General features: G+C 40.8%; 2 long non-coding RNA genes and 2 gene segments (V, D, J or C); 1 reads left to right on the plus strand and 3 right to left on the minus strand.

The window, feature by feature from the left end:
* On the minus strand, positions 1 to 15965 carry LOC120717917. Of its 8 annotated transcripts, none has more exons than XR_005692291.1 (7): positions 15457 to 15955; positions 15048 to 15355; positions 14648 to 14919; positions 14043 to 14551; positions 1239 to 1408; positions 1009 to 1165; positions 22 to 120 (listed from the first exon to the last, which is right to left on the minus strand). It is a non-coding gene; the product is annotated as an uncharacterized LOC120717917 (long non-coding RNA). The 8 variants fall into 8 exon arrangements; XR_005692290.1 differs by having other exon boundaries at positions 1009 to 1408; positions 14043 to 14180; positions 14293 to 14551; positions 15457 to 15954; XR_005692288.1 differs by having other exon boundaries at positions 1009 to 1408; positions 14043 to 14180; positions 14461 to 14551; positions 15457 to 15941.
* LOC120717748 overlaps positions 1 to 26024 on the minus strand; it is a 53545-nt gene that overhangs the window by 9430 nt on the left and 18091 nt on the right.
* On the plus strand, positions 6079 to 25989 carry LOC120717916. The gene is made up of 3 exons (XR_005692286.1): positions 6079 to 9018; positions 11203 to 11207; positions 25972 to 25989. It is a non-coding gene; the product is annotated as an uncharacterized LOC120717916 (long non-coding RNA).
* Positions 24299 to 24837, minus strand: LOC120717912. The segment is given in 2 exon segments: positions 24299 to 24687; positions 24769 to 24837. Coding segments are annotated over 2 exon segments (342 nt in total).

Genomic DNA, 26024 nt, shown 5'->3' on the forward strand with positions numbered 1-26024 from the left:
ATAATCTGATGAGAACTTTTCTTCTTCTGTTTTAACTGGCGGCATGGTTTCCAGTCTTTATAGTCGACTGCCAGGAAGTTTGCTTTGCATATAGATGGATGCTGACAGATTATAAGAGATCTGAAGAGATATAAAGACTTGTTTAAAAATAAGTGGTTTTGTCAAATCAGTTCAGACATTCTTTAATTGATTTCTTGTATTCAAAAAATAAACAGAAAAACAGGAAATAAACATAAACAGGAAATAAAAGATAAAACTGACATTTCAAATCTTATTCTAAATTCACAAAGATATACAGTTAGACCCGTGCCAAAAAAGTTCCCTTTTTTTCAGTAAATGTTGTTTTCAGTATTCAGTGAGTTGCACATTTGAAGAGGCAAGCTGTGGCAACTTTTCACATTTAAATGTTTTTGAAAAAACATTGAATATCACTGTAATAACAGTAACACTTAATGTGCTGTGATCTTGCTGTTAGTGTCTCGACTTCAGTGAGAGTCACAGGATCCAGCAGCAGCAGAGCTACAGACAACAGGTTGGCACTCAAGGTGATAGCATGGGAGCTTCTGTTCCTATTAAAAAATATTTTTATTTAAAAAGTTTTAATAAACGTCTGATAGGTGGCAATCTTTTTTTTTTTAATCCATGTCCATTATTTTCAATATTTGCTTCTTTTCTAAATAATGTTTCTTATTACCATTATCATCTCTTTTATTAAAGAAATTTCTTACAATTATCTCATCAGCCGGTGTCCCTGTTTTTGAGGAACAACTGCTTCCTTTGGGATCTTCTAAAAGTAGATGGCAGGATGTTTTTGTAAAGCCTCTTCAGCTGCTTTAACCACTGTGTTTCTCTTTGGCACAGTAATAAATAGCAAAATCCTCTGGCCTCAAATTGGAATCAAACCAAATCAAATACACCATGCTGTTGCTATCATCTCTGCTGATTTCTACACGTCCTCTCAAGCTGCTTGCATAACTATTTCTGCTGGAAGTTGAAAAAGCCGCTCACAATCAATTCCAGTGGTTTTCCTGCAGGTTCTCTGTCCCAGATCAGATAAGACCAGATAACACAGCAATGAAAACTGAAGCCTGATCCTCTACAGGAGAAACTGAGAGTCTCCCCAGGCCTTTTCTCTGACTGGAAGGAATGGACTCCATACTCTGACCTGTAACATTTGATGAGATGATAACAGAGAGGAACGAGTGAGACAGATAAAATGTTAAGTATCATTAACTCACCATCAATCAGTGTGTCCTGGTACATGGTGAAATAGTGAGCAGCACAGGAACTCAGGGGGAAGCAAAAAAGCAATCGATGAGGTACAGCACAAATGCTACGGCAAGGACGAGCCAGGACGTCAGGTCATTCATATGTGTTCATTCATAGTTATGATGCCTTCAGTGAGAATCTACAATGTGAATAGTCATGAAAATAAAGAAAAAGCATTAAATGAGAAGGTGTGTCCTGGTAGTGGATTAAATACTGATATTTCCAATGTTAATAAATGTGTTTTTGTTAACGTGAAAATATGGGATAGTCTGAAAGTGCAACAGATCACTTCAGAGGTTGCCAATAGTAAGCTTTAGTGTGTTTAGTGCTCTCCCTGCCAGTTGTGAATTCCTCTAAACCCCCAAAGTACACAAATGCATTTCATTCAAAGACAGGGAGTGTACAGATTTACAAGGACACTACATGTGTTTGCAAAGAAGAAGAGTTACAACAACAGTCTTTGTGCTTTCAAATGACTGCACCTCTTCATAACACCACTGGCATACCAACACATTTATCGGCATCTTAAAATCACAACATTAGTAGTTTTTTTACTTAGAGGTGGAAACTATATTACTGCTTCTGCACATGGAGCTTTGTCTCACTCTTGTGGAAAATCTGAGAATTACAATATCTTGGAGCACGAAGCAATTTTCTGAAGGATAAAATGGTGTTTATTATTATTATTATTATTATTATTATTATTATTATTATTATAGTAAAAATGCCCAGTATAATTTAAAAATTGGACTGGAATCTTACTTTTAAACAATCAAATGACAGGCACTTATCTTAATCAATGTAACTATTGTTAGATTCTAATATTATTTTATGCCATGTTATACCCCGAATTAAAGATTGTGAATTATTATGTAGTTTTAGTTTGCATTATTCTCCTGAATTAGAAGAAGTTGATAACTATTACATTAGTTAAACTGATTTGCATTACATTAAATTGCTGACTTGTTGTGAATGAATGATATTGTTTTATGATGCATTATACTGCTGAGTTATAAGAAATACTGTTCGCAGAAGGTTATTGTCTAATTTGTCTGAGTAGAAGAGAACAGAGTGTGCCAAGGTCGTAGCTCAGGCGCTGTGTGAGAGAAAGCATGTGAATGTTTAGGCTTTGTATGATAAGGTGGAGGCACCAGAGGCTATAAAAGTTTGAGCAATGCTCCACCATTTTGAGATTTTGAGGCTGTCTGCATACAGTGTCCATCTCCCACGCGTGTGTTCATTAAAATCATCGTTTGACTCAACCCGGCCGGACCAGTGTTGTTATTGTGGTTTTTTCTCTTGTTTCCATCCCCAATTTTGGACTCGTAACAGCTTGGGGGCTCGTCCTGTGGTATTGGGGTGGAATTTAAAAGTTTGGACGGTCCGATGTTGTCGAACGGACAGGCACGAGCCAGTGGTCTGATGTGAGTGGACAAAAGCCGGCTTATCTAAAGGTAAGGCACTACCTGTTGAATTATTTCCAAAGTGTGCCAAATTGGATATGACTAAATTAAAGTCTACTCACTGAAATTACTGGTAGAGGGTCTGTTTTGATTTTGATGAGAATCACCGTGTGTTATGCAGTTAAAGTTGCTTAAGAGTATCTAATGAAGTTGAAGAAATATGAAAGTAATAATGTTGGGTTTGAGTCCCTGGATATTGAGCTGAAGGCTCAGGTAGTTTGGTAGGGAAATTAGGACAGAAACTGTTCCAGAAGTAACAGAGACTGGTTAATAGTTTTACAAATTAGGTCAGAAACTGTTCCAGAAGTAACAGAGACTGTTTAATTGGTCGTAAAAAAGTTATCTTTCTTCGGTTGGACCCGTTATGGTAAAATTTCTCAAAATCGGTTAGGTGAAAATTATTATAGGACGGCACCAGAAGTTGCTAAGAAGCACATAGCCCGGGGTTTACGCCCCCTCCTGGTCGTGGACGCGCGGCTTTGACCTGTCGGCGAACAGGGTTAGTTCAGTTTGGCTTATCTGTGGGGTACAGGGCATCCTGAAATAAGCTAGGAGTTACCGAGTCTCCTCATCGTTTAAAACGGTGTCATGTGCTTGTTTGGATACTGTTAAATTGAGTTAGGGATTTTAGAAATTAGGCCAGAAACTGTTCCAGAAGTAACAGATACTGTTTGATTGATTACAAAAAAGTTGGACTTTCTTCGGTTGGACCCGTTAACTTAAATTTGTCGAAATTGTGTAGGTTCTTTAGAGATTAGGCCATAGGCTGTTCCAGAAGTAACAGATACTGGTTGATTGATTACAAAAAAGTTGGACTTTCTTCGGTTGGACCCGTTATTTTAAATTTGTCGAAATTTGTTAGGTGCTGAATCTGTCAGGCCTGTCAGTGGTTGTAAATATAAGACGTCTTTTGTAATATAAAATAAAAGAATTTTGTCTGAGCTTTGTGTGACCCTGTGTGTGACGACAGCGCACAGCAGCGCTGCGAGCTATTTTTAGACTGTGTGTGAAGACGCAAATGAGCTGTGAGGCGCACAGAGGATTTTTGTTGCTGTTTAGCGTGTTTTTGAGTTTTATAATTTTGATTTGCAAACAATGATACATGCCTGTAAGTAAAACGCTGATTTTGCTTATTATGATACTACAAATAAGGTGTTGAATGACTAGGGTGTGAATGATGTTGGGTTTTAAAGCTGAAACTCAGAGAGGAGTGTGTTGGGAGACTGGCATGTAGTCTGCAGTGCAAAGGCGGGCGTCTTGCCTGCTGGTCTATTTAACAGTGATGAAAATGATATTAAATAAATCTCTCAGTGTGTTGATACAGGTGGCTACGGGGCTGGACCAACTGCCCCCACAAGCACAGCGGCCGAAGCAAATTATAGTAATGGAAACCAAACTCAGCAAGGATCAGCAGCTGTGGAAAAGACAGCAGCTAGCAGAGAATTAAAGGAGAAATTAAGAGAAGTTTTAACACATAAAATTGCGGCCGACAGACTTGTGGAGGTTGGGAAGGCGTCCGGAGCATCACAACAAAAAGGTGAAACAAAACACACAAGCAGAGAAATGTGAGAGAGAGGCACATGTTAGAGAAATGCCTCGTTTGAGTAAAGAACGTTAAATTAGCCCATTTACAAACGCACATACACGCAATGAAGAAACAGCTTACACCCATGAACACGTGAAGATTTTCCAGCAAGTAAAACAGTGAAACTTAACATACATCCGCCGTTAAATAATAAAGTTTATCCACTACTAACAAATAAACTCTCTGGGTTACAGGACAACAACTTAATTTCAAAAAAAAAAAAAAAAAAATCACAACCAGTGATAACACGACAAATTTAGTGGTTAATAAAAGTCAAATTGTGACATGTTTTCTTCTGATTGATTAATACAAGTGATTACTAAATGAAAGAAAATTCCAATTTTTGTGCTTTTAAACATGATCTTAAGAATTTTAACATGTACTTGTGTTGTCCTGTCAGCTTGGCGGGTCATGAGTGGATTATATGGAGAGAAAAAACAAAAAAAGGGGGAGAGAAGGCTGACACAGGGCCTGGTCCCGTTGTTTCTCCCCCTCTCTGAATAATGCAGCCAAAATAACATCATTTTCCTGTTCGTTTGTTTTTGTTTTGTGTTTGTTTTGTTTTTTCTCTTTATGTTTGATTACAGGCTGCTTTGTCGGCCCGGGAAGCCGAGGCGGACCCTGGACTCCTGCTCTCCCCTCTACCATCTTTGCTCTCTCCTTTACCATCTTTGATGTGACCCTGACCAAATGCTAAAGCAGCTGGACCCACAACAACTTGAAAACATCAACAGTGCTGCAGGAAAACGATCTCATGCAGCGGAGACAGAGAGCGTTAAATCCAAGGCCCGTTTCACTACACGGGGAGATTTCTGTCAGCGTCTTTTCTTTCTGAGAAGACTGAGAAAGGCCCGGCTCCCACCACTGATTCTGACCACCTTCTATAGAGGAACTATCGAGAGCATCCTGAGCAGCTGTATCACTGTCTGGTTCGGGAACAGCACCATGCCGGACAGACAAGCTCTACAGAGGGTTGTGTAATCAGCTGAGCGCACCATCCGCTCCGAGCACCCTGACCTGCACGCAATCTACAGCAGGCGGTGCTGGACCAAGACCAGGAAGATCGTGAAGGACCTCAGCCATCCCAACAACAGACTGTTCTCTCTGTTGCTGTGTACGTGACAAATAAACATCTGGATTTGGAAAACGAGGCACTCGCAAAGCCACCAGCATTGTGCCTGATCGGACACACCCTTCTCACACACTCTTTACATTCTTGCCGTATGGAAAAAGACAGCTTCAGCTGACAGAGCTGTGACGAGACGCCCATTAAGCCCAGATGAAAAGAGAGGCCGAGCAAAACCATGCTGACCTTAACCACTCTGCATTAAAACTGTGCAGGACAGTGACGGACCAACAATGACCATCGGGCAGCAAAAAGGGCGTGCCAGAGACAGGAGGAGTAACTGAGGTCAGGAGGCACCTCAGAATGGACAAAACACCAGGAGAAAATAAGCTGAAGGCACGGGTGTCGGGGCTCGGCCAGGAGCTGACCTCTGAGAAGAGCCGAACAGTAGAGCCGCAAAAGGCCGTGGAGCAAAGCAAGGAAAACACCGATGGACTTCAATCTGAAGTGGACGGAAAAGGTTGTGAGGTTTCTGCCCCTCAGTAAGAGCTCAAGGCATCAGAGCAGAAAACTGAGCATGGCTCAGGAGGAGCTGGCTGATTATCGAACCCATCAGACTTGGAGTCCCAGACACACAACTTGAAATCAGGCTCAGGACCTCAGCAAGGAGATGAGAACAAAGCAGAACGAGCAGCAGTGACAGCATCTGAACTTGGACCTGAACAAAATCTTGACTTGGCTGGGAGCTGGAGCAGCAGCGTAGACTGGAGCTTGACACTGACATCCAGACGATTGAGCTGCGTATCAAAACCCTGAAGGAGCTACAGAAGCAAAAGGGTCAAGCTAAGGAGGAGTGGAATAAGGAGAAGATGCAGGATACTGGAGAAAAGCACTGCCTCAATTGGGGCCAGAACCAGTATGGACAGAACTTTGAGCAGCAGCACCAACAGATGCAAACGGACTGAAAAGGAGGAGGGCAGGACCCCAGGGCACGCTTCAGGCCGTGGTTTACCCAGAACACCAGAACAGGAAGGTGATGAACACAAACACCCACACAAACACACACATCTACATGCATTGACTCAGAATGAAGAGAAACACATACGAACATATGCACTCGTTGATTGAGTGAGAAATGACACACACACCTGCAAAAAATCAATATGCTGATTCAATTCACTGAGAAGTGATACACACACACACACATCTACAAGCTTGTGCAATAAAGAGTGATACACACACACACGCTGATGCAATGAAGAATGCTTTACTAACAAATGCTGCACACGAACATCCGAATATGGAGTCGGTTACAACAATAAGAACTCATTGATTGTTTATTGGTTAAATGCATTTCATGCCACACAGAGGGCATCTGTGTAGATTTAGGGGACACGGTTTAAAGTAGTTTGGTTGTGAAAACAATGTCTGTGCGTGATGTCTGTTTATGGCTTAAGGCCTCCACTGAATTGTTTACTGTGCTTCACACAGCCTGATAAGGAGCAGTGGTACAGAGTGAAAATGATGAGTGAATGGTGTGAGTTTTATTTCAGAGAGAATATGAAAAGGTTGTGTTGATTTGACTCAGTTGTTTAAGTTTCTGCCAAAGCAAAACATTTGTGTGCAACCAGTGTCCACTATTGAAGCAAGTCAATGAAAATGTCTTTGTCAGTGAAAAAAAAAAAGGAGTTACGGTGCCTGTATGCCTACACAATATAGTGTGTGAAGTTTTGGTTGATTTTTGGGTTTTGTTTGACACTAGGTTGATTCTATCAGTGAGGTTTGGATTGTTCTCTTTCTCTAAGAGAGAGAAAGATGGTTTGAACTTTGGACATGTTTGCAATGGGCCCCAGTATTTGTTACTTTATTAGTATTTTATTGGTTGCGTTTGTTTGTGCTTTTGTTACAGTGCACTGAGATAAGAACATCAGAGAGGTGTGATCCACCGGTGGTGATATTTTGGTATTTTGTGAGTTTCTGATTTAACAAATCAGCTCTTTAATCCAGGCCTGAGAGGTTGAACTTTAAAGCGCTATAAAATATTCTTATTGAAAACAGTCGCAAAGTATTTTTTCTCCATGATTATAATGGGCTTGGGAGAAAAAATTCACTTATATGGGACACTGATCGAATGAGAAGCCTGAAGCCTAAAAGGATTGCAGCGAGTCAATCCAGTCCAAAGAAGGAAAAACAAACAAGGAACTGTTTCCTTTAAAATGATGACGTCATCTTGCTGGTGATGGAGCCTCGAATAGGCTGCGCGTGAGACTCCATTATCAGCAACTTCTGGTACGAATGTGTGTGGATGTATGCATGTGTCTGGACTGTGATGGACTGACGACTAAAAGTTTAACTGACTTGATACTGAGACAAAAAAGGTGCCGATTTTAGGATTATTGAATGTCCACAGACAATTCACCCAGCCTGTAAAAGAAGGGTGGATGTTTTGTCTTGCTTTGTTTTGTTTGCAAGAAAAGAAAGATGACAGAGACTAAAGAGCTGTAGCTTTACAGCAGTGTGAACTGCAGACTGAACCCTTTGGTTGCTAATTTTGAGTTGCTGATGTTTCCATTAAGAAAATTGTGTTTTAGTAGCTGTGTTTTAATTAATGTATTATATTATATGGTTGGGAATGTTAAATGCTAAAGTGAAGAAAAGCTTTGATTCCACTCATGACTGAGCATGTTATTATTAACCATAGTGGGTCACTGTAAAAAGTCAATTAATTTTTTAGAGGTAAGAAAAAAAAAAAAAAAAAAAGAACAAACAAACAAAAAACCCTCCACCGAGATCTATGAATAAAAGGGGAATGATAGACAGCCACACTCAAAATGGAGATATGTAATGATAAACACTGGTCCCCGTCTTTTGGGCGCTTTCTTGAAGTAGTCAACAATTTAAAAGTAAGATAAAATAACAGGGGCATGTGCTGAGGGGTGATGCTGCACAAGAACAAGAGTAGAATAAAGAAAATATTGTTTTTAGTTTTGAGAAGTGCAAATTAAAAAGTACCATTACACTCAGAGGATCAATATGAAGCTTGATATTTGTTAATTTTGAATGAAGTACATGACTGGTGACTGTTCTGTCCTGAGCTTTTGTTTTTACAGCACCCGCTTGATCACACCAGCAGTTTCTCGCCACCGAAGAGGGGTACTTGCAAAGAATAGAGAACGGGGAGGAATATCATCAAAACTGGAAAAAGGTAATCCCCAAAGGGGGTGATAACGCCATAACTTTCACGTATGGTCGAATTCTCAAAATTTGACCCTCGAAAAATTATTCAAACATTTAGACACAAAGTGGAGATTTAGATAAATATAATGTCGTAAACCACATAAGGATGAAGTATTTGATTCAATAAGATGATGAAATAACAAGCAGCAAAATGTTGATCATATTAATTATGTTTATTCAAGGGTGCAGAGAAGATTATTATTAGTAAAGACAACAAATGAAATAACGAAAACTAGAAGTGGAAAAAAAAAATTTTTGCGTTAACGGTAATAAAATCAAAACAAAAAGGAATACTAACTAAAACTGTAATGAATGTTCACAAAACTAACTAAAATTAACTAGATTTATAGCAAAATGTGTTTGGTTGCATTGATGTGTGCGTGCCCTGCAATAGTAAAGTTAAGGCAGTACATTAGTCGAGTCATCTGTGTTGCTGTTCCGTCCACGTGCAGAATCAGGTCAGGAAATGTCGGGAGACAGCGCCAGAATAGAATTGAGGATGATTTTAATAGGACTGTTTTGTAGACATAACAAGAGTCTTGTAGTGGAGAGGGACGTAATGTCCTCCTGAGACCCAGAGAATGAGAAAAAACAGGGAGAAAATATTTTCGTTTTTTCTTTTTTCTTTTTTTTTTCTTTTTTCTTTTGAATAAATCAAGTGTTATTAAAATAACAATCTCATACGATGAAGATCAGGGACCAACCCAGAAGTCACTGACATTTCACTGGCTGTAAACTATTGGTTCAGGAATAAGTGATGGCACTGAACTTTCTATTTTAAAAAGTCAATTTATTTAGGATATCTGAGGAAGTACTGATTTTATTTGGAGACACAAAGGAACATTTGGCACTCCCCTCATCTCACATCTGTTTCATTGTTGCACCCAACCATTCTACAACTGAAATGCCTTGGACTGTTAACCATTTCAGGCAAGTGGAGTGAACCATATTTTGGTGGACTCTCATCAGATTGGGGCTTCCTTTTATTGATCTTTGGAGAGAACTCTTCATTACTGGTATTATTCAGGTCTTGTTCACATGTTTGCCCCAGGGTTCTCAGCTAAGAGGAGCTTAAACCCCAGATACTGTGAGTTCTTTTCACACATTGAGATCACTGATAACTTTCAGCAACGACGTGATCTCGTAGAAACAATTAGGTGTTATGGATTCAACTATAATTGCGACTCTTATTTTTTACTTTACTGGAAAAGATTTCTGCATTTTACCCATATTTTATTTTTTAACTCAAAATCAAAATTCCAGATTCTACTACATGTTGGTTTTGCACCAGACAGGATGACAGATTTCAGGAGGCCCTGTGTCTTTCTCTACTACATCTGCCACTGCATCTCGATAATCTTTGTGTGGCTTTTAGTGGGTCCTGACCCTCTCATATTTTGAAAAATCTATGTTTGAATCTCCCTTAATAATTGTGTTAAGAATTCTCTCCGCCTTTGTCAAAAGTTGTCTACTAGGAAACAGTGAAATAAATATAAGTATAAAGTCCTAATGTGTAGAGCACACATTAATAAATTAGTCATGTTCCCTGTGAAAGTAAATGAGCCTAATTCTTAAAGACCCCTCAAATTATTTACTAGATGTTTATTTTTTGAATAAAATAAAAATCTGAGTTTAACAAAACATTTTAAATGTAAATATAAAGCTTACCTTTCTTTCTTCCATAAAATGTGCTTGTGGGCACGCCTGCCATTTTGAAAAGGTGGGAAAAACAATTGGCAAGGCCACACCCCCACACATGGGATATAATTTTAAAGGTTCTGTTGTCCTCTCTAAGAAACATCAGGACTTAGAGGAGTGGCAAGTAGAGTATGAGAGCTACAAGCAAAAAACTAAATGTGTACTACAGTGTGCAAAAATGAATTACTGGGTCATCAGGGGGTTATGAGGGACATTTATAAAACTAAAAGTCCCACTAACCTTAAAGTGCACTTGAAAAGCTCACACAAGAAGGTTAACCTAGCTTACCTAGAAGACTTCATCAGGGGGAGCACACTCCCCCTCCTTGAAGAGCTCCCCCACTTAACTCGCATCCCAAGAAAACAGCTAACCCCAGATAAGGCAGCGTGATGCATCCCGAGATAACAGGACTGGGACATCTAAATAAAGGTGTGAAACAATCGCCTTCAAAAGGTTATCAATTCACTTCAACCAAAATTAGGACCACTCGGTGCGGCAAGAGTTAATAGTTATTAGTCTCGACACCCAAGGATAACCAGAAGAGCATGACTGATATGATGGAACTGAGATTTTGTTACACTTAATTTCTGCAAAACACAACTGAAACTAAACTGAAACTAAGGATATCCAGAAAAATAAAAACTAGACTAAACTAGCAAAGAATTGGTAAAAACTAATTACAACTGGAAAAAATTGAAAATCTGGAGTCGAAACTAAATAAAAAATAAAACCTAATGAAAATGGCGAAACATTTAAAACCCTGGTGCAGAGATTGGCAAATCTGACCAGGAAAAGTATGAGATGGATTGTCAGGACAGTCAGCGTTAAAGCCACTTTTGACAGTCCATACTAGGATGGCATTGGACATCTTCGGGGCGGAGGAGGGTTGGTGTGACCAAGGTGTGGTTTGGTTTGTTGTATGTATATTTGAGATCATGTGGCTCTGGATGGACCAGTTACCAGGGCATGGAAGGAGGACAGACTCATTAAAGGAGGAGAAGGAATTTCCTGGGATTGGAGATCCTCTGGGTGAGTGGTTGATTAAAAGCATGCATAAAATAGGAGTTATCTGTTGTTATTGATTGGTAATAGATTGATAATTGGCCACATTTACAGCTGTATTGACTTGTTGTGGACGTAGTCGACTTCAGGTTTAAACACTCTAATTAACAGGTTGAAAATAGTGACATTAAAGGAAGAGTATGCAGCGCCACCCTGTCAGACGCCAGTGATGGTGGAGCTCACTGATGAATCAGGTGAGCTGGATTCATGGCTGATTCAAAACTAAGATCCCCCTGCTGTGGTCAGAAAGGGGAGGAAACGGGGAAATAAAATCAAAAATAAAAGAGGCATCTATAAACATTTAGGTGTCGAGTGAAACGGGACAAAAGGGGGTGTTTTACTGTTATTTTCAATGTCAGCATTATTATTGTATGAGAATCATGCAACAAACATCGATGCTCATTTATTGAAGCTTTTGACCTTATACTAACATCTGTGTTCCTGTGATTGTTATAACCTCTGATGAATCTTTTATTTACAGGTGTTAGGATAATGATATAATTTTTCATTGCAGGTGTAACCATGATCATTTTTATACATATTGCAACTTGTTGCTCATTGTAGAGTTGTGCTCAAGTTAATAAGGGTTAAAAGCTACAGTCAGCGCGAATGTCTGGCTGATCTATTGAGGGAAAAGGCTTCGAGCATAGAAGGCCGCACGCGCTTACAAAACACTGATATCATGTTATTCTTTGTGATCTTTTCTTCAATTATGTCTTTAAGGTTAGTTTAAATAGCGGCAGTTAATTAAACGACATTTATTAAAATATTAAATACCTGAGTCAGAACGTTACACGCGGATCACCTTAAGAGTCTGGGAAACTTTGTAGCTGCCTAACTTTTTTTTTTTGAATGTTCTAGCTCCGTTGATTTGACACATTGGAATGTGTCAAAAAAGGGGGGGAAAGTTGAGCTTTAACATCAAACAAGGATTATTTGAACATTTTATAACTTCATTTGTGTCTTTAATAATTTAGGAATGGTAAAGCTTAAGCTAATAGCGGTCCAAGAAGACGGACCTTTTAGAGAATCAGTGAAAAAGCATAAACTATCACTTTCATGTTTAATCATTACTCATTGAAATGAACTGAATAGCGTTTAGAAGATTTGTTAATTTCTTTGTCTTTTGAAAAGAGGGGTTTCAAGAATTTTCAGACACACCTTGCAAAATGTGCTTATAACGAGTTGGCACTTGGTCTTTTGAAGGTCATAAGCTTCGTTTGGCGTGACTGTCCGGACTGATATATTGTAGGTATTGACTTTGAGTGCTGAGGGCTAAACGCAAACACGCTTACACACACATAAGATATGATTAGAATAAGTCCCTGGGACATTCTGAATGTTTTAGACCAATTCTGAATCACTAGAAGGTCAGTAGATAACAACATTAGATTATTAGGGTTAGGAAGAGAGGTGTTTTGGTTTTCTGTCTCTTACAGAGAAAGGAACAGACACCAGACGAGGTCACAGAGATGCGAGGATCCTCCGTAGCAGAGACAGACACAGTGACTGCCGAGACATCAACTGGGTCCAAGGGTCATGGCGTTTGGGCTCCAGCTAGTCACCACAAAAGGATGGATCCCATAAACACAGCAATAACCATGAAGGGGTTGGCGGAAATCCGGGAACACCAGACCAACGAAGTTCGAGAGGCTTTTGGGCAAAAAGGGGACACCTTCCTGTTCCTTTTTCTGGAGGATACACAGATCGTTGTTTGAAATCGGGGCAGAATAATCCCCTGATCTGTGCCACGACTGAAGGGTTGTCTAACCCCTGAGGTTGAAGAATGAAGAGCAGAGGATCACCCAACTGGACGACACTGGTAGCTGCAGCAATAAAATAAAGGCTAAAAAGCTGTGGGAGACCTGGGGAGTGTCATCTGTACTCGCGATTGTTGGAATAATAGTTTTTCTTGCATCTGAACTGCGCAAACATAGAGGTCATCCCACATATGGTTCGCCCCTCAGGGGGACACAGGACCTCAGGAGTGAGAAGAGATGAACCCGGCCACACTGAATTGAAGGGTGTTGGTGAGGTCATTATTCTAATGACCTCATCAGGGGGAATTGTTAGATTCTAATATTATTTTATGCCATGTTATACCCCGAATTAAAGATTGTGAATTATTATGTAGTTTTAGTTTGCATTATTCTCCTGAATTAGAAGAAGTTGATAACTATTACATTAGTTAAACTGATTTGCATTACATTAAATTGCTGACTTGTTGTGAATGAATGATATTGTTTTATGATGCATTATACTGCTGAGTTATAAGAAATACTGTTCGCAGAAGGTTATTGTCTAATTTGTCTGAGTAGAAGAGAACAGAGTGTGCCAAGGTCGTAGCTCAGGCGCTGTGTGAGAGAAAGCATGTGAATGTTTAGGCTTTGTATGATAAGGTGGAGGCACCAGAGGCTATAAAAGTTTGAGCAATGCTCCACCATTTTGAGATTTTGAGGCTGTCTGCATACAGTGTCCATCTCCCACGCGTGTGTTCATTAAAATCATCGTTTGACTCAACCCGGCCGGACCAGTGTTGTTATTGTGGTTTTTTCTCTTGTTTCCATCCCCAATTTTGGACTCGTAACACTATGATACCATATAAGGTGGTGATGATAAAAAAAAACAATGAGGGTGAAGCATATCTTCCCTTTGGTTTCACCTGCACAAGTGCCAAGGTAGGTCTCCCCTGCAGAATTGGTTTTCCCTGTGTCGGGAGCGCGCGCTGGGCTGTTCAAATCACGGACGAACAGTATCCCACATTCTTGATTTTTAGTACTTTGGACCAGAAGAAGCTCCACTAAAGTGAGACAAATCAGGGCATGAATTAATCTATTTAACAGAAACTATTAAAGTATAAATCAACAAAGTTAAATCAGCTGCCTAAAAGGGAAGCAAGAGTAGCTTGTTACCAAAAATATAGCTGGTAGAGTTTGACTATAAACTTATTGACTTTGCAGGTAAAGTTTCTGTCTTTCTTCCAGTACGTCTGAGGGACTGTGAATTGACTGCTGATTAAAAGGAGGCCAGCGCCTTCAGCCTTCAGGAAAATCTTTTTTTTTTTTTTTAACTTTAATCACCATTGACTTGTAAGGTGATGTAGAGGTCACATGAGGACAGTTTTTCCCTTCAGCAGATCTGGGCAAGATCCTGATTTCTATGGAGTTTGAACTGGAGGACAATTTAAAAAAAAAAAGCAAAAATATTATTTAGGTCCTCTTTGGTTATAAGATGCCTGAATTTCCTGTAATCTTAATATCATCTTACCTGCAATATTTATAGTCTTCTCGGCAGATGTGACACACGTTTGCTCTCCTCTGCATGTTAAATGCTTTACTTTCTTCCGCCAACTCAAAATCTTTTTTTTTACTTATAATAAGAGTTGTGTTTTACTCTTATTAGCTGTTTGTGGCGCTCCATTAATCAGCCAGGAGATCATGGCATCAAAATTAGTGTGGACCCGACATGTTCCTTGCACATTAGAGTCTGACGCTAAAGTCTTAAACTTGGGAATCTCCACATGAATGGAAGGTGAATGTCTGTGGAATTAAAGAAAAACATGCTAATTAATAAACTTTATCTTAAGACTGTTTTTAATTTGCTTTACATATTCCTGCAAATGTTCATGTTGAATATGGGCTTTGAGACAGTAGCTGTACATACTCACTGTGACAAATGCTTATTGTCTTCTTATATTCAGTATAATTGTGATTAGCTTTGCAGGTAAAAGTTGATCCTTGTCCCCACACTGAGAGTTTGCTGCTCAGGCTGAAGGTTTTCTGCTCTGTCCCTTCACTTTGTAGCTTCGTTCTGCTTGGCTTCTTGTTTTGACTCAGTGTTGATTTGTCCAAAAACCACTCCAAAGCCAGTTTGTCTGGAAAAAAGCCATTTAGCAGATGAGCCTTACTGGTGAGATTCCAAATTCCCAGTCCGAGACTGGGTACAATGTGATGTTTGGCGACACAATCCATGGCACTGAAATAAAGAAGAGATTAGTTTGATTTACATAACTCATTCTAAATATCATGTGTGAACACAACAAAGAAAATCATTAATCTTATCTAAGTTATACATACCTTCAGATTCTGGTAAATGCAGAACTCTTCAATTTCAGTTGTCATTAAGTTATGTTAGAGTTGTACTTTTACATTGTTTAGTGGTATTCAGCAAGGTGAAAATAGGGCAGGAAGTCTGTTGCACAGTTGTTATGCATGATAAGGCAGAGTGATCAGGGCAAGCAGCAAGTGGAAGCATTGAGTAACAACCAGGTCTCAAAAAAGTACCAAAACACAGAAGTGAAAGAATGCAAAGAGCAACGGAGCATCACAAACAGCAGGTGTGAGGTGTGGTTATGCCAGTAAGAGAAACAAAGTGCACATTTAAATTTCTCATATCAGTTTGCATGTGCACCACATCCATATTTTCTTATCAATTTGCCAAAGATTTTAGTTCTCAAATCTTGTAATAATAGACTAAAATGCAACCAGTTGTAAAAGCTAACATTTTGCATTTTTGGTATCACATAAGCTGCTGATCCCAGGGCTGTGGATGTGGATTGGCCTGTATTTATCTAATAATAAGAACTTTTAATGCTTTTTTTTTTTTGTTTACTATATTTTAAGCATCTGTGTAAAGCATATGAATTATTCACTGTTGCTCTTTTCGTAGTGTTATTCTAGCAGCCACTGTCAGTATCTGATCTAATATCTGCTCTGATAAATTATTCTGTAAATCTGATGTGAAGTTTTTTACTGAAGAAAGATTGCCAAGTGTGATTAGCGTTTATGCCACATGCAGTTTATTTTTCTGAATCATGTGTGAATTTTAAAACACTGCCTGAAAGTTTTTTGAGTTACACAGTGGATCGCTGTGGTCTTAACCATTCCTCTGTTTGCACTACCATTAAGACCCAATTTAGCTGCTCTCTCTTCTTGTCTTTGAAAATTTGTCACTCTACAGGTTATAAACGGAGATGATGTAACAAAAATACATCCCTCAGTAGATAACTCACGCAACAACAGTCTACAATGTTGAATGTTTTTAAATATGTCATTTTTACACTGACTAAAAATTGGGACAAATAATTTATTGTGTATTATTTTGTACAAAAATTCAGAAAATGAGAAAAACTAAAATATACAACTGATTATCAGATACATGTAGACAGGATAAAGACTACTGGATTTTGTACAGCTGTTTAAGGAACTTAAACAGCTTAGGGTGGAGTGCCCACTCTGATTCAGGAATGAGTTCCTGCCCCAAGTGGAGGAGTTTAAGTATCTCGGGGTCTTGTTCATGAGTGATGGGAGAAGGGAGCCGGAGATCGACAGACAGCTTACAGTACGGGTGGGCGAACTTTCTTGTAGAGATTCTCCCTCACACCTTTTAATCCCCACAAAAATCACCGTGTTCGACTTCTCACGTGCTCCGTGCCTTAATTGACTCCGGAGCAGAGCAAACATTTTATTGATGCAGCTTTAGCCCGCCGATTAAACATTCCAACTGAGCTCCTTCCTCACAGACTTAAAGTTACGGCACTCAATGGGCAACGCCTCCCTAACGTCACCCATATCACTGAGCCTATTTCTTTAACACTCTCCGGCAATCATTCCAAGACCCTGCGCTTGTTTGTGTTTAAAGCTCCGCTCACACCATTGGTATTAGGATTTCCTTGGTTGCAACAACACAATCCCACACTAGATTGGAAGACAGCTAAGGTTTCGGGGTGGGGGGAGGGGTGTCACATGACCTGCTTAAAGGCCGCTATATCGCCTATCAGTTCTTCAGATCCAGGCTCTGCCCCTGATTCTCCTGATCTCTCCTCCATCCCTCCCATCTATCATGATCTCCTGGAGGTGTTTAGTAAAGACCGTGCATCTTTGTTGCCCCCTCACAGACCTTATGACTGTGGTATTGACCTCCTCCCCGGCACTCCCCTTCCTACGAGCCGTTTATACATGTTAGATATTTTAGTATTATGGGAGCATGTACTGGGTACTTCTTTTATGATGATATTAGACTGAAGATTCTGTGACTTAACAAGGCTCTTTATGTTAACCGTTATTTTCTCTTGCCTTGTCAACTCAAGATTTATGGTGTGAAAGTAGATGCTAAGGTTGGAAGGAAAACACCAACAAATCACTCTTTTTACTTATCACTCCCTTGCAGAGGATGTGTACGTAAAGACCATCTGGTTTGTGTCAGAACTCAGGATGTAGGAGACCTCTGTATAAGATTCATAGGCCTTGAGAGTGCATCTGTAGAACAAAGGATTCCAACTGTCGAAGGACACCACCCCACCCAGTGGGCAGGGACTGAAACTTGTTGTCTGCCTATAAAAACTGCTGCACAAAAGAATAAACTTTGAGTTAGTTTGGGATGACAATCTAGAACAGTCTCCGCGTCTTTTTGTTCTTCCAAACTGCTCCCGGTACTCCGGCCGGTACCGTAATTAACCGTTGATCATACTTGAGAATATTTTAATTGTTATAGGTTAAAGGATGAACCCTGATGATGAAAGCCCACGCCTCAGAGAAACCCGGAATGGAGTTTCTTACAATACAGTATTTCTCAACCTGAACGTGAGGCACTGGAAAGATACATCTTCCTCTCCTCTTGCGGCTGGGTTTTTCTTTGTAGAAAAGAAAGATAAGAGTTTAAGGCCTTGTATTGACTATCGGGGTCTTAATAAGATCAATGTGAGAAACAAGTACCCACTGCCTTTGCTAACATCTGCCTTTGAACTGCTTCAGAGAGTCTCCGTCTTCACTAAGCTGGACCTGTGCAATGCTTATCATCTGGTGAGGATAAGGGAGGGAGATGAATGGAAGACGGCCTTCAACACTCATCTTGGTTACTTCAAGTATCTAGTCATGCCATTTGGGTTAACTAATGCTCCAGCTGTTTTTCAGGCTCTTGTCAACGACGTCCTCTGTATTTTGTCTTCGTCTACTTGGACGACATGCTCATTTTCACGAACGTCATGTAAGACAGCTCCTTAAGCATCTCCTGGAAAACCGCTTGTTTGTCAAAGCTGAGAAATGTGAATTCCATGTCAGCACTGTGTCATTCCTGGGCTACATCATTGAACGGGGAAACCTTAAGGCTGACCCTGCTAAGGTGGATGCAGTGCTGAACTGGCCGGTTCCAGTCAATCGTAAACAACTCCAATCGTTCCTGGGCTTTGCAAACTTTTTTCGATGCTTCATTCGGGATTATAGTAAGATTGCTGCTCCCCTAACCCGTCTCACCTCCCCTTTCTGTGGGATGGGCCAGCTCAGGAGGCCTTCACACAACTCAAGAAGCCTCTGCTCTGATTCTCTCACAACCAGATCTTAACCAGCAGTTCATTGTGGAAGTGGATGCCTCTGATTAAGGGGTAGGAGCTGTGCTTTCTCGACGTAGTAAAGGTAAACTCCACCCCTGTGCATTTTTCTCCCGCCGTCTCTCCCCAGCAGAACAAAACTATGACATCGGGGACCGCGAGCTGGTGGCCATCAAGCTGGCCCTGGAAGAGTGGCAGGACTGGCTAGAAGGAAAAGTCCAGCCTTTCATCGTCTGGACTGATCACAAGAATTTGGAGTACCTCCGGTCTGCAAAGAGGCTCAACGAACGTCAAGCCAGGTGGGCGCTGTTTTTAGCTCGCTTTCATTTCACCATCACTTACAGACCGAGGTCTCGCAACATCAAACCAGACACACTTTCACAACAATTTACTGCTTCCGGGAAAGTGACATGCGAGTCTCCCATCCTCCCCCCATCCTGCAACGTGGGGGCCATCTCTTGGGAGATCGAATCTGCCATTCGGGAGGCGCAGCGCACTGACCCATACCCGGGAACCGGGCCTCCCAGACTACTCTACATCCCTGCCGCACTCCGGTCGCAGGTACTACACTGGGACACGCCTCTAAGTTCACATGTCACCCCCTAATCCATCGCACTGCCTCTTTTATCCAGCAATTCGCTTGGTGGCCCACCCTAGTCAAAGATGTCCGTGAATATATTTCCGCCTGCTCCATGTGTGCCCAAAATAAGTCAGCCCCTGCCAACCCCAGGCCGCCCCTGGTCTCATATAGCGGTCGACTTCATCACTGGCCTTCCTCTCTGCAGGTAACACAGTAATTCTATTTATTATTGACCGTTTTTCCAAAGCTGTACATTTTGTTGCTTTGCCCAAGCTTCCCAAAGCCTTAGAAACCGCCCGGTTTCAATCCACGTGTTCTGGCTCCATGGAATTCCGGCCAACATCGTCTCCGACCGGGGACCACAGTTCACCTTAAATTGGAATTCAAAAATGACTTTACAAATGCAGAATTTATTCTACAAGTCATTTTTTAAACACAGAATTCTTTATTTCGATGCACATGGCTCTTGTGGTCCTCCATAATTTAGCTGATACTATGTTGCAGAAACACCAGCTAAACACCTCCGCTGAGGTGAGAGAGAGGGGCTTAGCAATTAAAGATACCAGATCACACTACTAGTCAGCACCAGCCAGTCCCATCCAATTTTTTTTACTAGTGTGTGAAAAATATATAAAAAAAACATGAACCCAAAGTTTTTATGGCATTTTTAAAATGTTTAATTAAAAAAGCTGTTTCATTGTTTCATGATGAAGTCGTTAATGGCAGAAAGCAAATTATGACTTTGATGTGCTGAGTTTTTGTACAGAGTTTCTTCCTCTTGTGTCACTGTGGCTCTCGAGCACAATAATAAACAGCTGAATCCTCAGTTGTCAAGCTGTTCATCTGCAGATACACCTGCTTTCTGCTATTGTCTCTGGAGATGGTAAAGCGGCCTCTCAATGACTGAGAGTGAGCAGTGCCACTGCTAGGGTTGATATAAGCAATCCATTCCGGTCTTTTTCCAGCAGCCTGTCTGATCCAGTGAGCATCAATATCACTGCTGAACCCTGAGTATGTACAGGTCAGTCTGTGGGAGTCTCCAGGCCTTTTAATCACTGACTCAGACTCTGTCAGTGTTTGACCCTCAGTACCTACAGAAATGTTAACAACTTATTAGTTTAATCACTTTTCTTCATATCAGTTGTTAAATCAAAACAAAACAAAAGAAAACAAGTCCTTACCAGCCACGAAAAAAAAAAGAATAAGGAAAATAACTAAATGAACAGGTCCGGCCATTGTAAGAATCAGTTGTTTTTGTCCAATCTACAGTGGGTATATGAGATTGGGTCCCTGACTCGTATTCTTGAACATTTATAAAGTTACTGAATGTTGGAGTTTTGCATTGACTCCTCCTCCTCAGTAAAAAATACTGCTGTTTCACAAAGTCAAAGCTACAAAAGTAGAAAATTATCATGTACAATTTGCCAGTTTTTTTATGATTTTATTATATTATGTTTGTAATTTTAAAAAATAGAATATTTATTATTAATTAATTTACATATTAAAACTGTCAGTGTATTAAGACAGTCACTCACACACTACTAGTGCTGGCCACTGTGCTCTACCTGTACTTCATCATTTTTTGTATACACTCATTGTTTTTTTTTTTCTGCTCACTGTTATTCTTTATTTCTGCTGAACACACAAACGTACAGTATTTGACAGCACACCACAGACATAAGTGTGTCTCAAATGGCATAGCTGTGACTTTGCTTGACTCAGCATCAAACTGTTTGTGTCTGGCACGTTGTCATTGCCTTGGTGGTTTTGTTCTTGCCCTGTGGATTAACTTTCCTTTTTGTTGCAACTCGGGTCTTATTTTGATCTAATTCATTAAATTATTATTGAGATTAATTTGCCATGAGTCTGCCTTGTCAACACTGAGGCTTTTCTGAACGATAATAAAATTAGTTTTACTGGGAATACAATTCCTCAGGTGGCTTTGAGTTCTCATGTGTGCTCTTATCTACATTGAAGGTTAATCATGTACTCCCTGCTTTATATTCTTTATCACACATTCAGCCATCATAGTTTCATATAGGTCGTTGTTCGCATCAGCTCCTCTTCCTCACAGACAGACAAACACAACCTCTGTCATTGCAATTTCTAACAAATTGTAAGTTAAATAGTTTAGACTGACCTTAGAAATGCACAAATGTGAGATATTCTTCCTCTCACTTCATGAGATGACTAACTTTCAGTCCATCATGTTAAACTGTGTAAAGTGTAAAGTGTGCGTGTTAGTCCCCATGGGGAAATAGTTCCTCTGCATTTAACCCATTCACCCAGTGAAGCAGTGGGCAGCCACCAATGCAGCGCCCGGGGAGCAGTGTGTAGGGACGGTACCTTGCTCAGGGGTACCTCAGGGTAGCCGTTCAGTGGAGTCGAACCCCCGACCTTCCGATCATGGGGCCACCACTCTACCTACTGAACTATCCCTGTGTCGACTGTTCCCAGCAGTCAGATAAGTAGACTGAAGACCTCAAGTTTTACATTGACTCCTCTCATGAGAGAGAAAAAAAGATCATGTAGAGTGTGCAAGAAAAAGAAAAACTGATTCATCATATTATGTTTATACTGTGTTTATTTAACTTAAATAATAGTGATTTAAAAAATTAATAAAATATAAACATCTGCCATCATAGTAGATCTAAGCAATCCACTCCAGTCCTTTTCCAGCAGCCTGTCTGATCCAAGCAGCATGAATATCACCACCGAACCCTGAATATGTACAGATCAGTCTGTGACAGTCCCCAGGCCTTTTAATAGCTGTTGCTGTGGCCTCTGGCCTCTACTTAAGTAGACCAGAGTCAATGTATTGCTGGAAGCATCCCAGCTGATGGTGAACTTGTTCTTTAGTGAATCTTTGTATGATGCATTGTATCCATAATGTGCAATTCCAATACAGTCCAGTCCTTTACCCACAGGCTCTCTGATCCAATCTGTCCACCAGCTGCTCACGGAATAAGAGACCTGACTGGTGATGGTCAGATGCTGGCCTGGCTGCACATTCACACAAACTAGCTGTGTTAAGCCAGAAAATTACCTTAGTTGGAAAGTCACATTCCAGAGCACTATTAGGTACCTTGTTCTAACCGCCATGAAGTAATCAAACTGTGTAAACTGATCAAACTTTTTCACACTTGTGGAGCAAAACAAGTTTAAGTTTATTGTAGAAATCTTAACAGTATGTTGTGGTCATTTTATCAGATTCTCTGCCTTAGTGAGGCTCAGAGCAGTCAGCACGCAATGCCTCCAGCCAAACTTTCTTCTGAAGGAGATCCGAAGGAACAACTTACTTAACATCAGAGTCTGAATTTTTTTTCATAATAATATTAATATAAACATTTTAAAAGATAATAATAAAAAAGTTCTAACAGATTATGAGAGGATCGGGTCTTTGCTTTGTGTCTCTTGAGGACAATAATAAACAGTCCTCTGCTGTTAAGCTGCTCATCTGCAGATACAGCTGCTTTCTGTTGTTTCCTTTGGACATGGTAAACTGGTGCTGAACTGCCGTGAGCATAATTTCTTACTACGACTATCTCGATCAAGAATAGTGACCAGTCAGGGCGGTCTGCTTCTCCCCACCGCAGGGAAAAGGGTAACACCACCTGGGTCTGGGTGCAGTTCCCCCCTCCAGGGGCAAGAGTACCTAGACCCGGTTCGTAGAGTACGCTTGGGAGTGTGATTGTGTGTACAGCGTCTCTTTATGTCTGTCTCCATGTTGGTTGAGTGTGGAGTAATTGCCTATGAGAGCATGAGGCTGGGAATGGATGTTTGTGTCTGTGTGTGCCTGTATGTCTGTGTCTATATGTCAGGTTGGGTATCAGGCGCCACCTCTCTGGGGACATCTCAGGCCCTCCAAGGTTTGGAGGCCTATCTCCCCCCACCACTTCCCCTGCCGGTGGCGGACTCCCTCAGACATCGGTGCGTTGGTGGTTCTTTGTGTCTGGGGATGGGCGTCCAGGTACGCACCGGCTCACTCCTTGGCGGCTGCTTATCGGGGCCTGGAGCCTGGGGCTCGCTCGGGCCACTTCGGAGGTGGGGTCAGGCACAGCTGGCTGCCGGCGGAGCTCACGGGCACGTCACTGCAACCCCCCCTGGCTTCTGCTCCGCAGCTGCTGAGTGACCCCTCCTCTGGGACTCTCCTCAGCTCTTTCTGGGACAGTGGCGCGGCTGCCCCTCTGTTGGTCTTCCTTGGTCTCTTGTGTTCTGGGGGCCTCTGGATGTCTGGAGTTTTGATCTCCTCCATACCTGCTTCATGCCCTGGAGGACGGGGCTGTGGCTCCCCCACACCCTCTAGCAGATCATTACATGAAGGAACCTTTTAAATACAAGCGCGTCCATGCTCACAGGTGTACACACGGGTGCTCACACACACAAACTACACCCTTTTTGGCTCCTACCTCAAAGCACACTGTGCGCTGTCGATCTTACGTGCTGCACAATAATATTTAATATGTAGCACCCTCAAGGATTGACGTACGCATGATGTAGTTATAAAACAGGGTTTATTCTGGTCTTGGCAACCCATGAGAACTGCTCATATTCCCATATATCATTGTGATGTTGTTTATTCTATTACTCTCGTTTTCTTCTGCTTGTTTTCTTTTTTCTTTCTCAACAGGTGATCCAGGTGATCGATATATGTATTTTTATTTTTTTTTTGTCTGCTTATTCTGTTGGTTTTTGTTTTTTGCCTTTCTCCCCCGTCCCTCTTCTCAGCTGTTTTTCTTTCCCTCTTTATTTCTCCCCTTCTTTCCCCCAGTCAAGTCTGTCCCGTATTCAGCAAGTGAAAATAAAATAAAGAATAAAAGGTGAATCAAATGGACCATTTGGTAAAGTAAATCCGTTGGGCATCTTTCTTTGCCTTTAGATAATAATTCTGATGGCAAAAGAGCCAAACGGGACAGGCAAAAAAAAAAAAAAAAAAGAATAGTGACCAGTAAGGAATTTCCCAATTTATTTTTTTGAGTAAAATCACCCATCAATTCTTTAGTGGTCTTAGTAGTGGTCTTAGAGCTCCTCCTCTGGTGGCTTCATGCTACAACTGCTCAGCCACTGAGAGGTTTTTGTTCAGGTTTGGTGATGTTTTGTGTTACTGTGTCTCTCTGGCACAGTAATAAACAGCAGTGTCTTCAGGCTGCATATTCTGTCCATTTAGAGTTACTGTCTTGCTTGAAGTATCTAACTGAATGATGAACTTGCTCTTTAGTGAATCTTTATAGTGAGAACCCCCTGTGTATTTCATCCCAATCCACTCCAGTCCTTTCCCTGCAGGCTGTCGGATCCAAGCTGTGTAGAAGCCAAAAGAATAAGAGACCTGACAGGTGATGGTCAGACGCTGGCCTGGCTGCACAATAACAGAGGCTGGCTGTGTCAGCTGTGCACACTTCACACCTGTGGAGAAAACATGTTTAATGTAGTAACAGTAAGAATCAGTCTGCTGTGATCATAGTGCTTCTGTTCAGTGAGACTCACAGGATCCAGCAGCCAGCAGCAGCAGAGCTACAGAGGACATGTTGGTGCTGAAGGTGATCTGACGGGAGCTTCTCATCTTCTTCTGTGACTGACAGCATGATATCAGACTTTATATCAGCCTGTGAGGAAGTTTGATTTGCATACAGATGGATGCTGACAGATTATAAGAGGAAAAAGATCACACTGTGGCATTTAGTATAAGTAGTAAGAAACAATGTTAGTACAATTAAAAGGAAATGTTATTTATTATTATTTTTTCTGGAAAACAAAAAATCCTGAAAAAAAAAATTCAGACATGGCAGATAACAATATTTAAATGTAAACATCCACCAAAAAACTATTTATTGTAAAACTTTACAACACAAAGGCTTCACAAAACCAATGTAACAGTGTCAAAATCCCCCTGAACCCTTTCACTGCTGTCCCATAATAAAATACACTCAGACATGACGCACACAGTGTCACTGTTTATGATTCCTCAAAAATGCACTTTTCAACTAAAATTGCATTTTAGAACTAATTAGGCAGACGAGATGGGGGACCGAAGCTGACACAGAGCAGGACTATTAAAATAAAACAGGAAGGATATGAGAGGGACAGAGACACAGTCTCAACACTGAACAGAGGGAACACAGAACCAAACCCTAAGAACCAGAACTCGGAAAATGCTAAAGCACAGAGCAGCTAGGAATACTTGAGACAGAAACCAAAACCAACAGACTAACAATAACACATCATGAAATCAAGGATTAATAACAAAAAACAGAAAACACTGGGTCACCGACCCAGGACCGTCACGACAGTTGAACAGGTGTACCTAATAAAGTGACTGCTGAAAGTATTGTATGTAGTGTGACGTTATTGGATTATACAGTAGTTGGTGCTGTAATCTCAAATTGTATCTGAGAACTGATTGTATCTTGAATTACAGAAGTAAAGAAAATGAGTCTCTGAGCTTTGTTTTTCAATTATTTTATTCACGTTTTTGTTTCTTTTTTGCAATTTTTGCACACTTGCATTTCACGTAGTCATGTGTCTGTTATATGTGGCACCATGGCCTTGAAGGATCACTGTCTCACTTCACTGTGTACTGTACCACCGCACATGGTTGAAATGAAAATAAAAGCACTTGATCCGTTAGGCGTAATTTAAACCCATCATATTTTAACGGTTATGAGACAACAAGCAGAAGAAGTTTCTTAGAAGATGAAGTTAAGTTTCATTCATGGTCTTAGAGCTCCACCTCTGGTGGCTTC

This window comes from Simochromis diagramma, unplaced genomic scaffold (assembly GCF_900408965.1).
Source record: "Simochromis diagramma unplaced genomic scaffold, fSimDia1.1 OVJJ01000510.1, whole genome shotgun sequence".
Taxonomy (NCBI): domain Eukaryota; kingdom Metazoa; phylum Chordata; class Actinopteri; order Cichliformes; family Cichlidae; genus Simochromis; species Simochromis diagramma.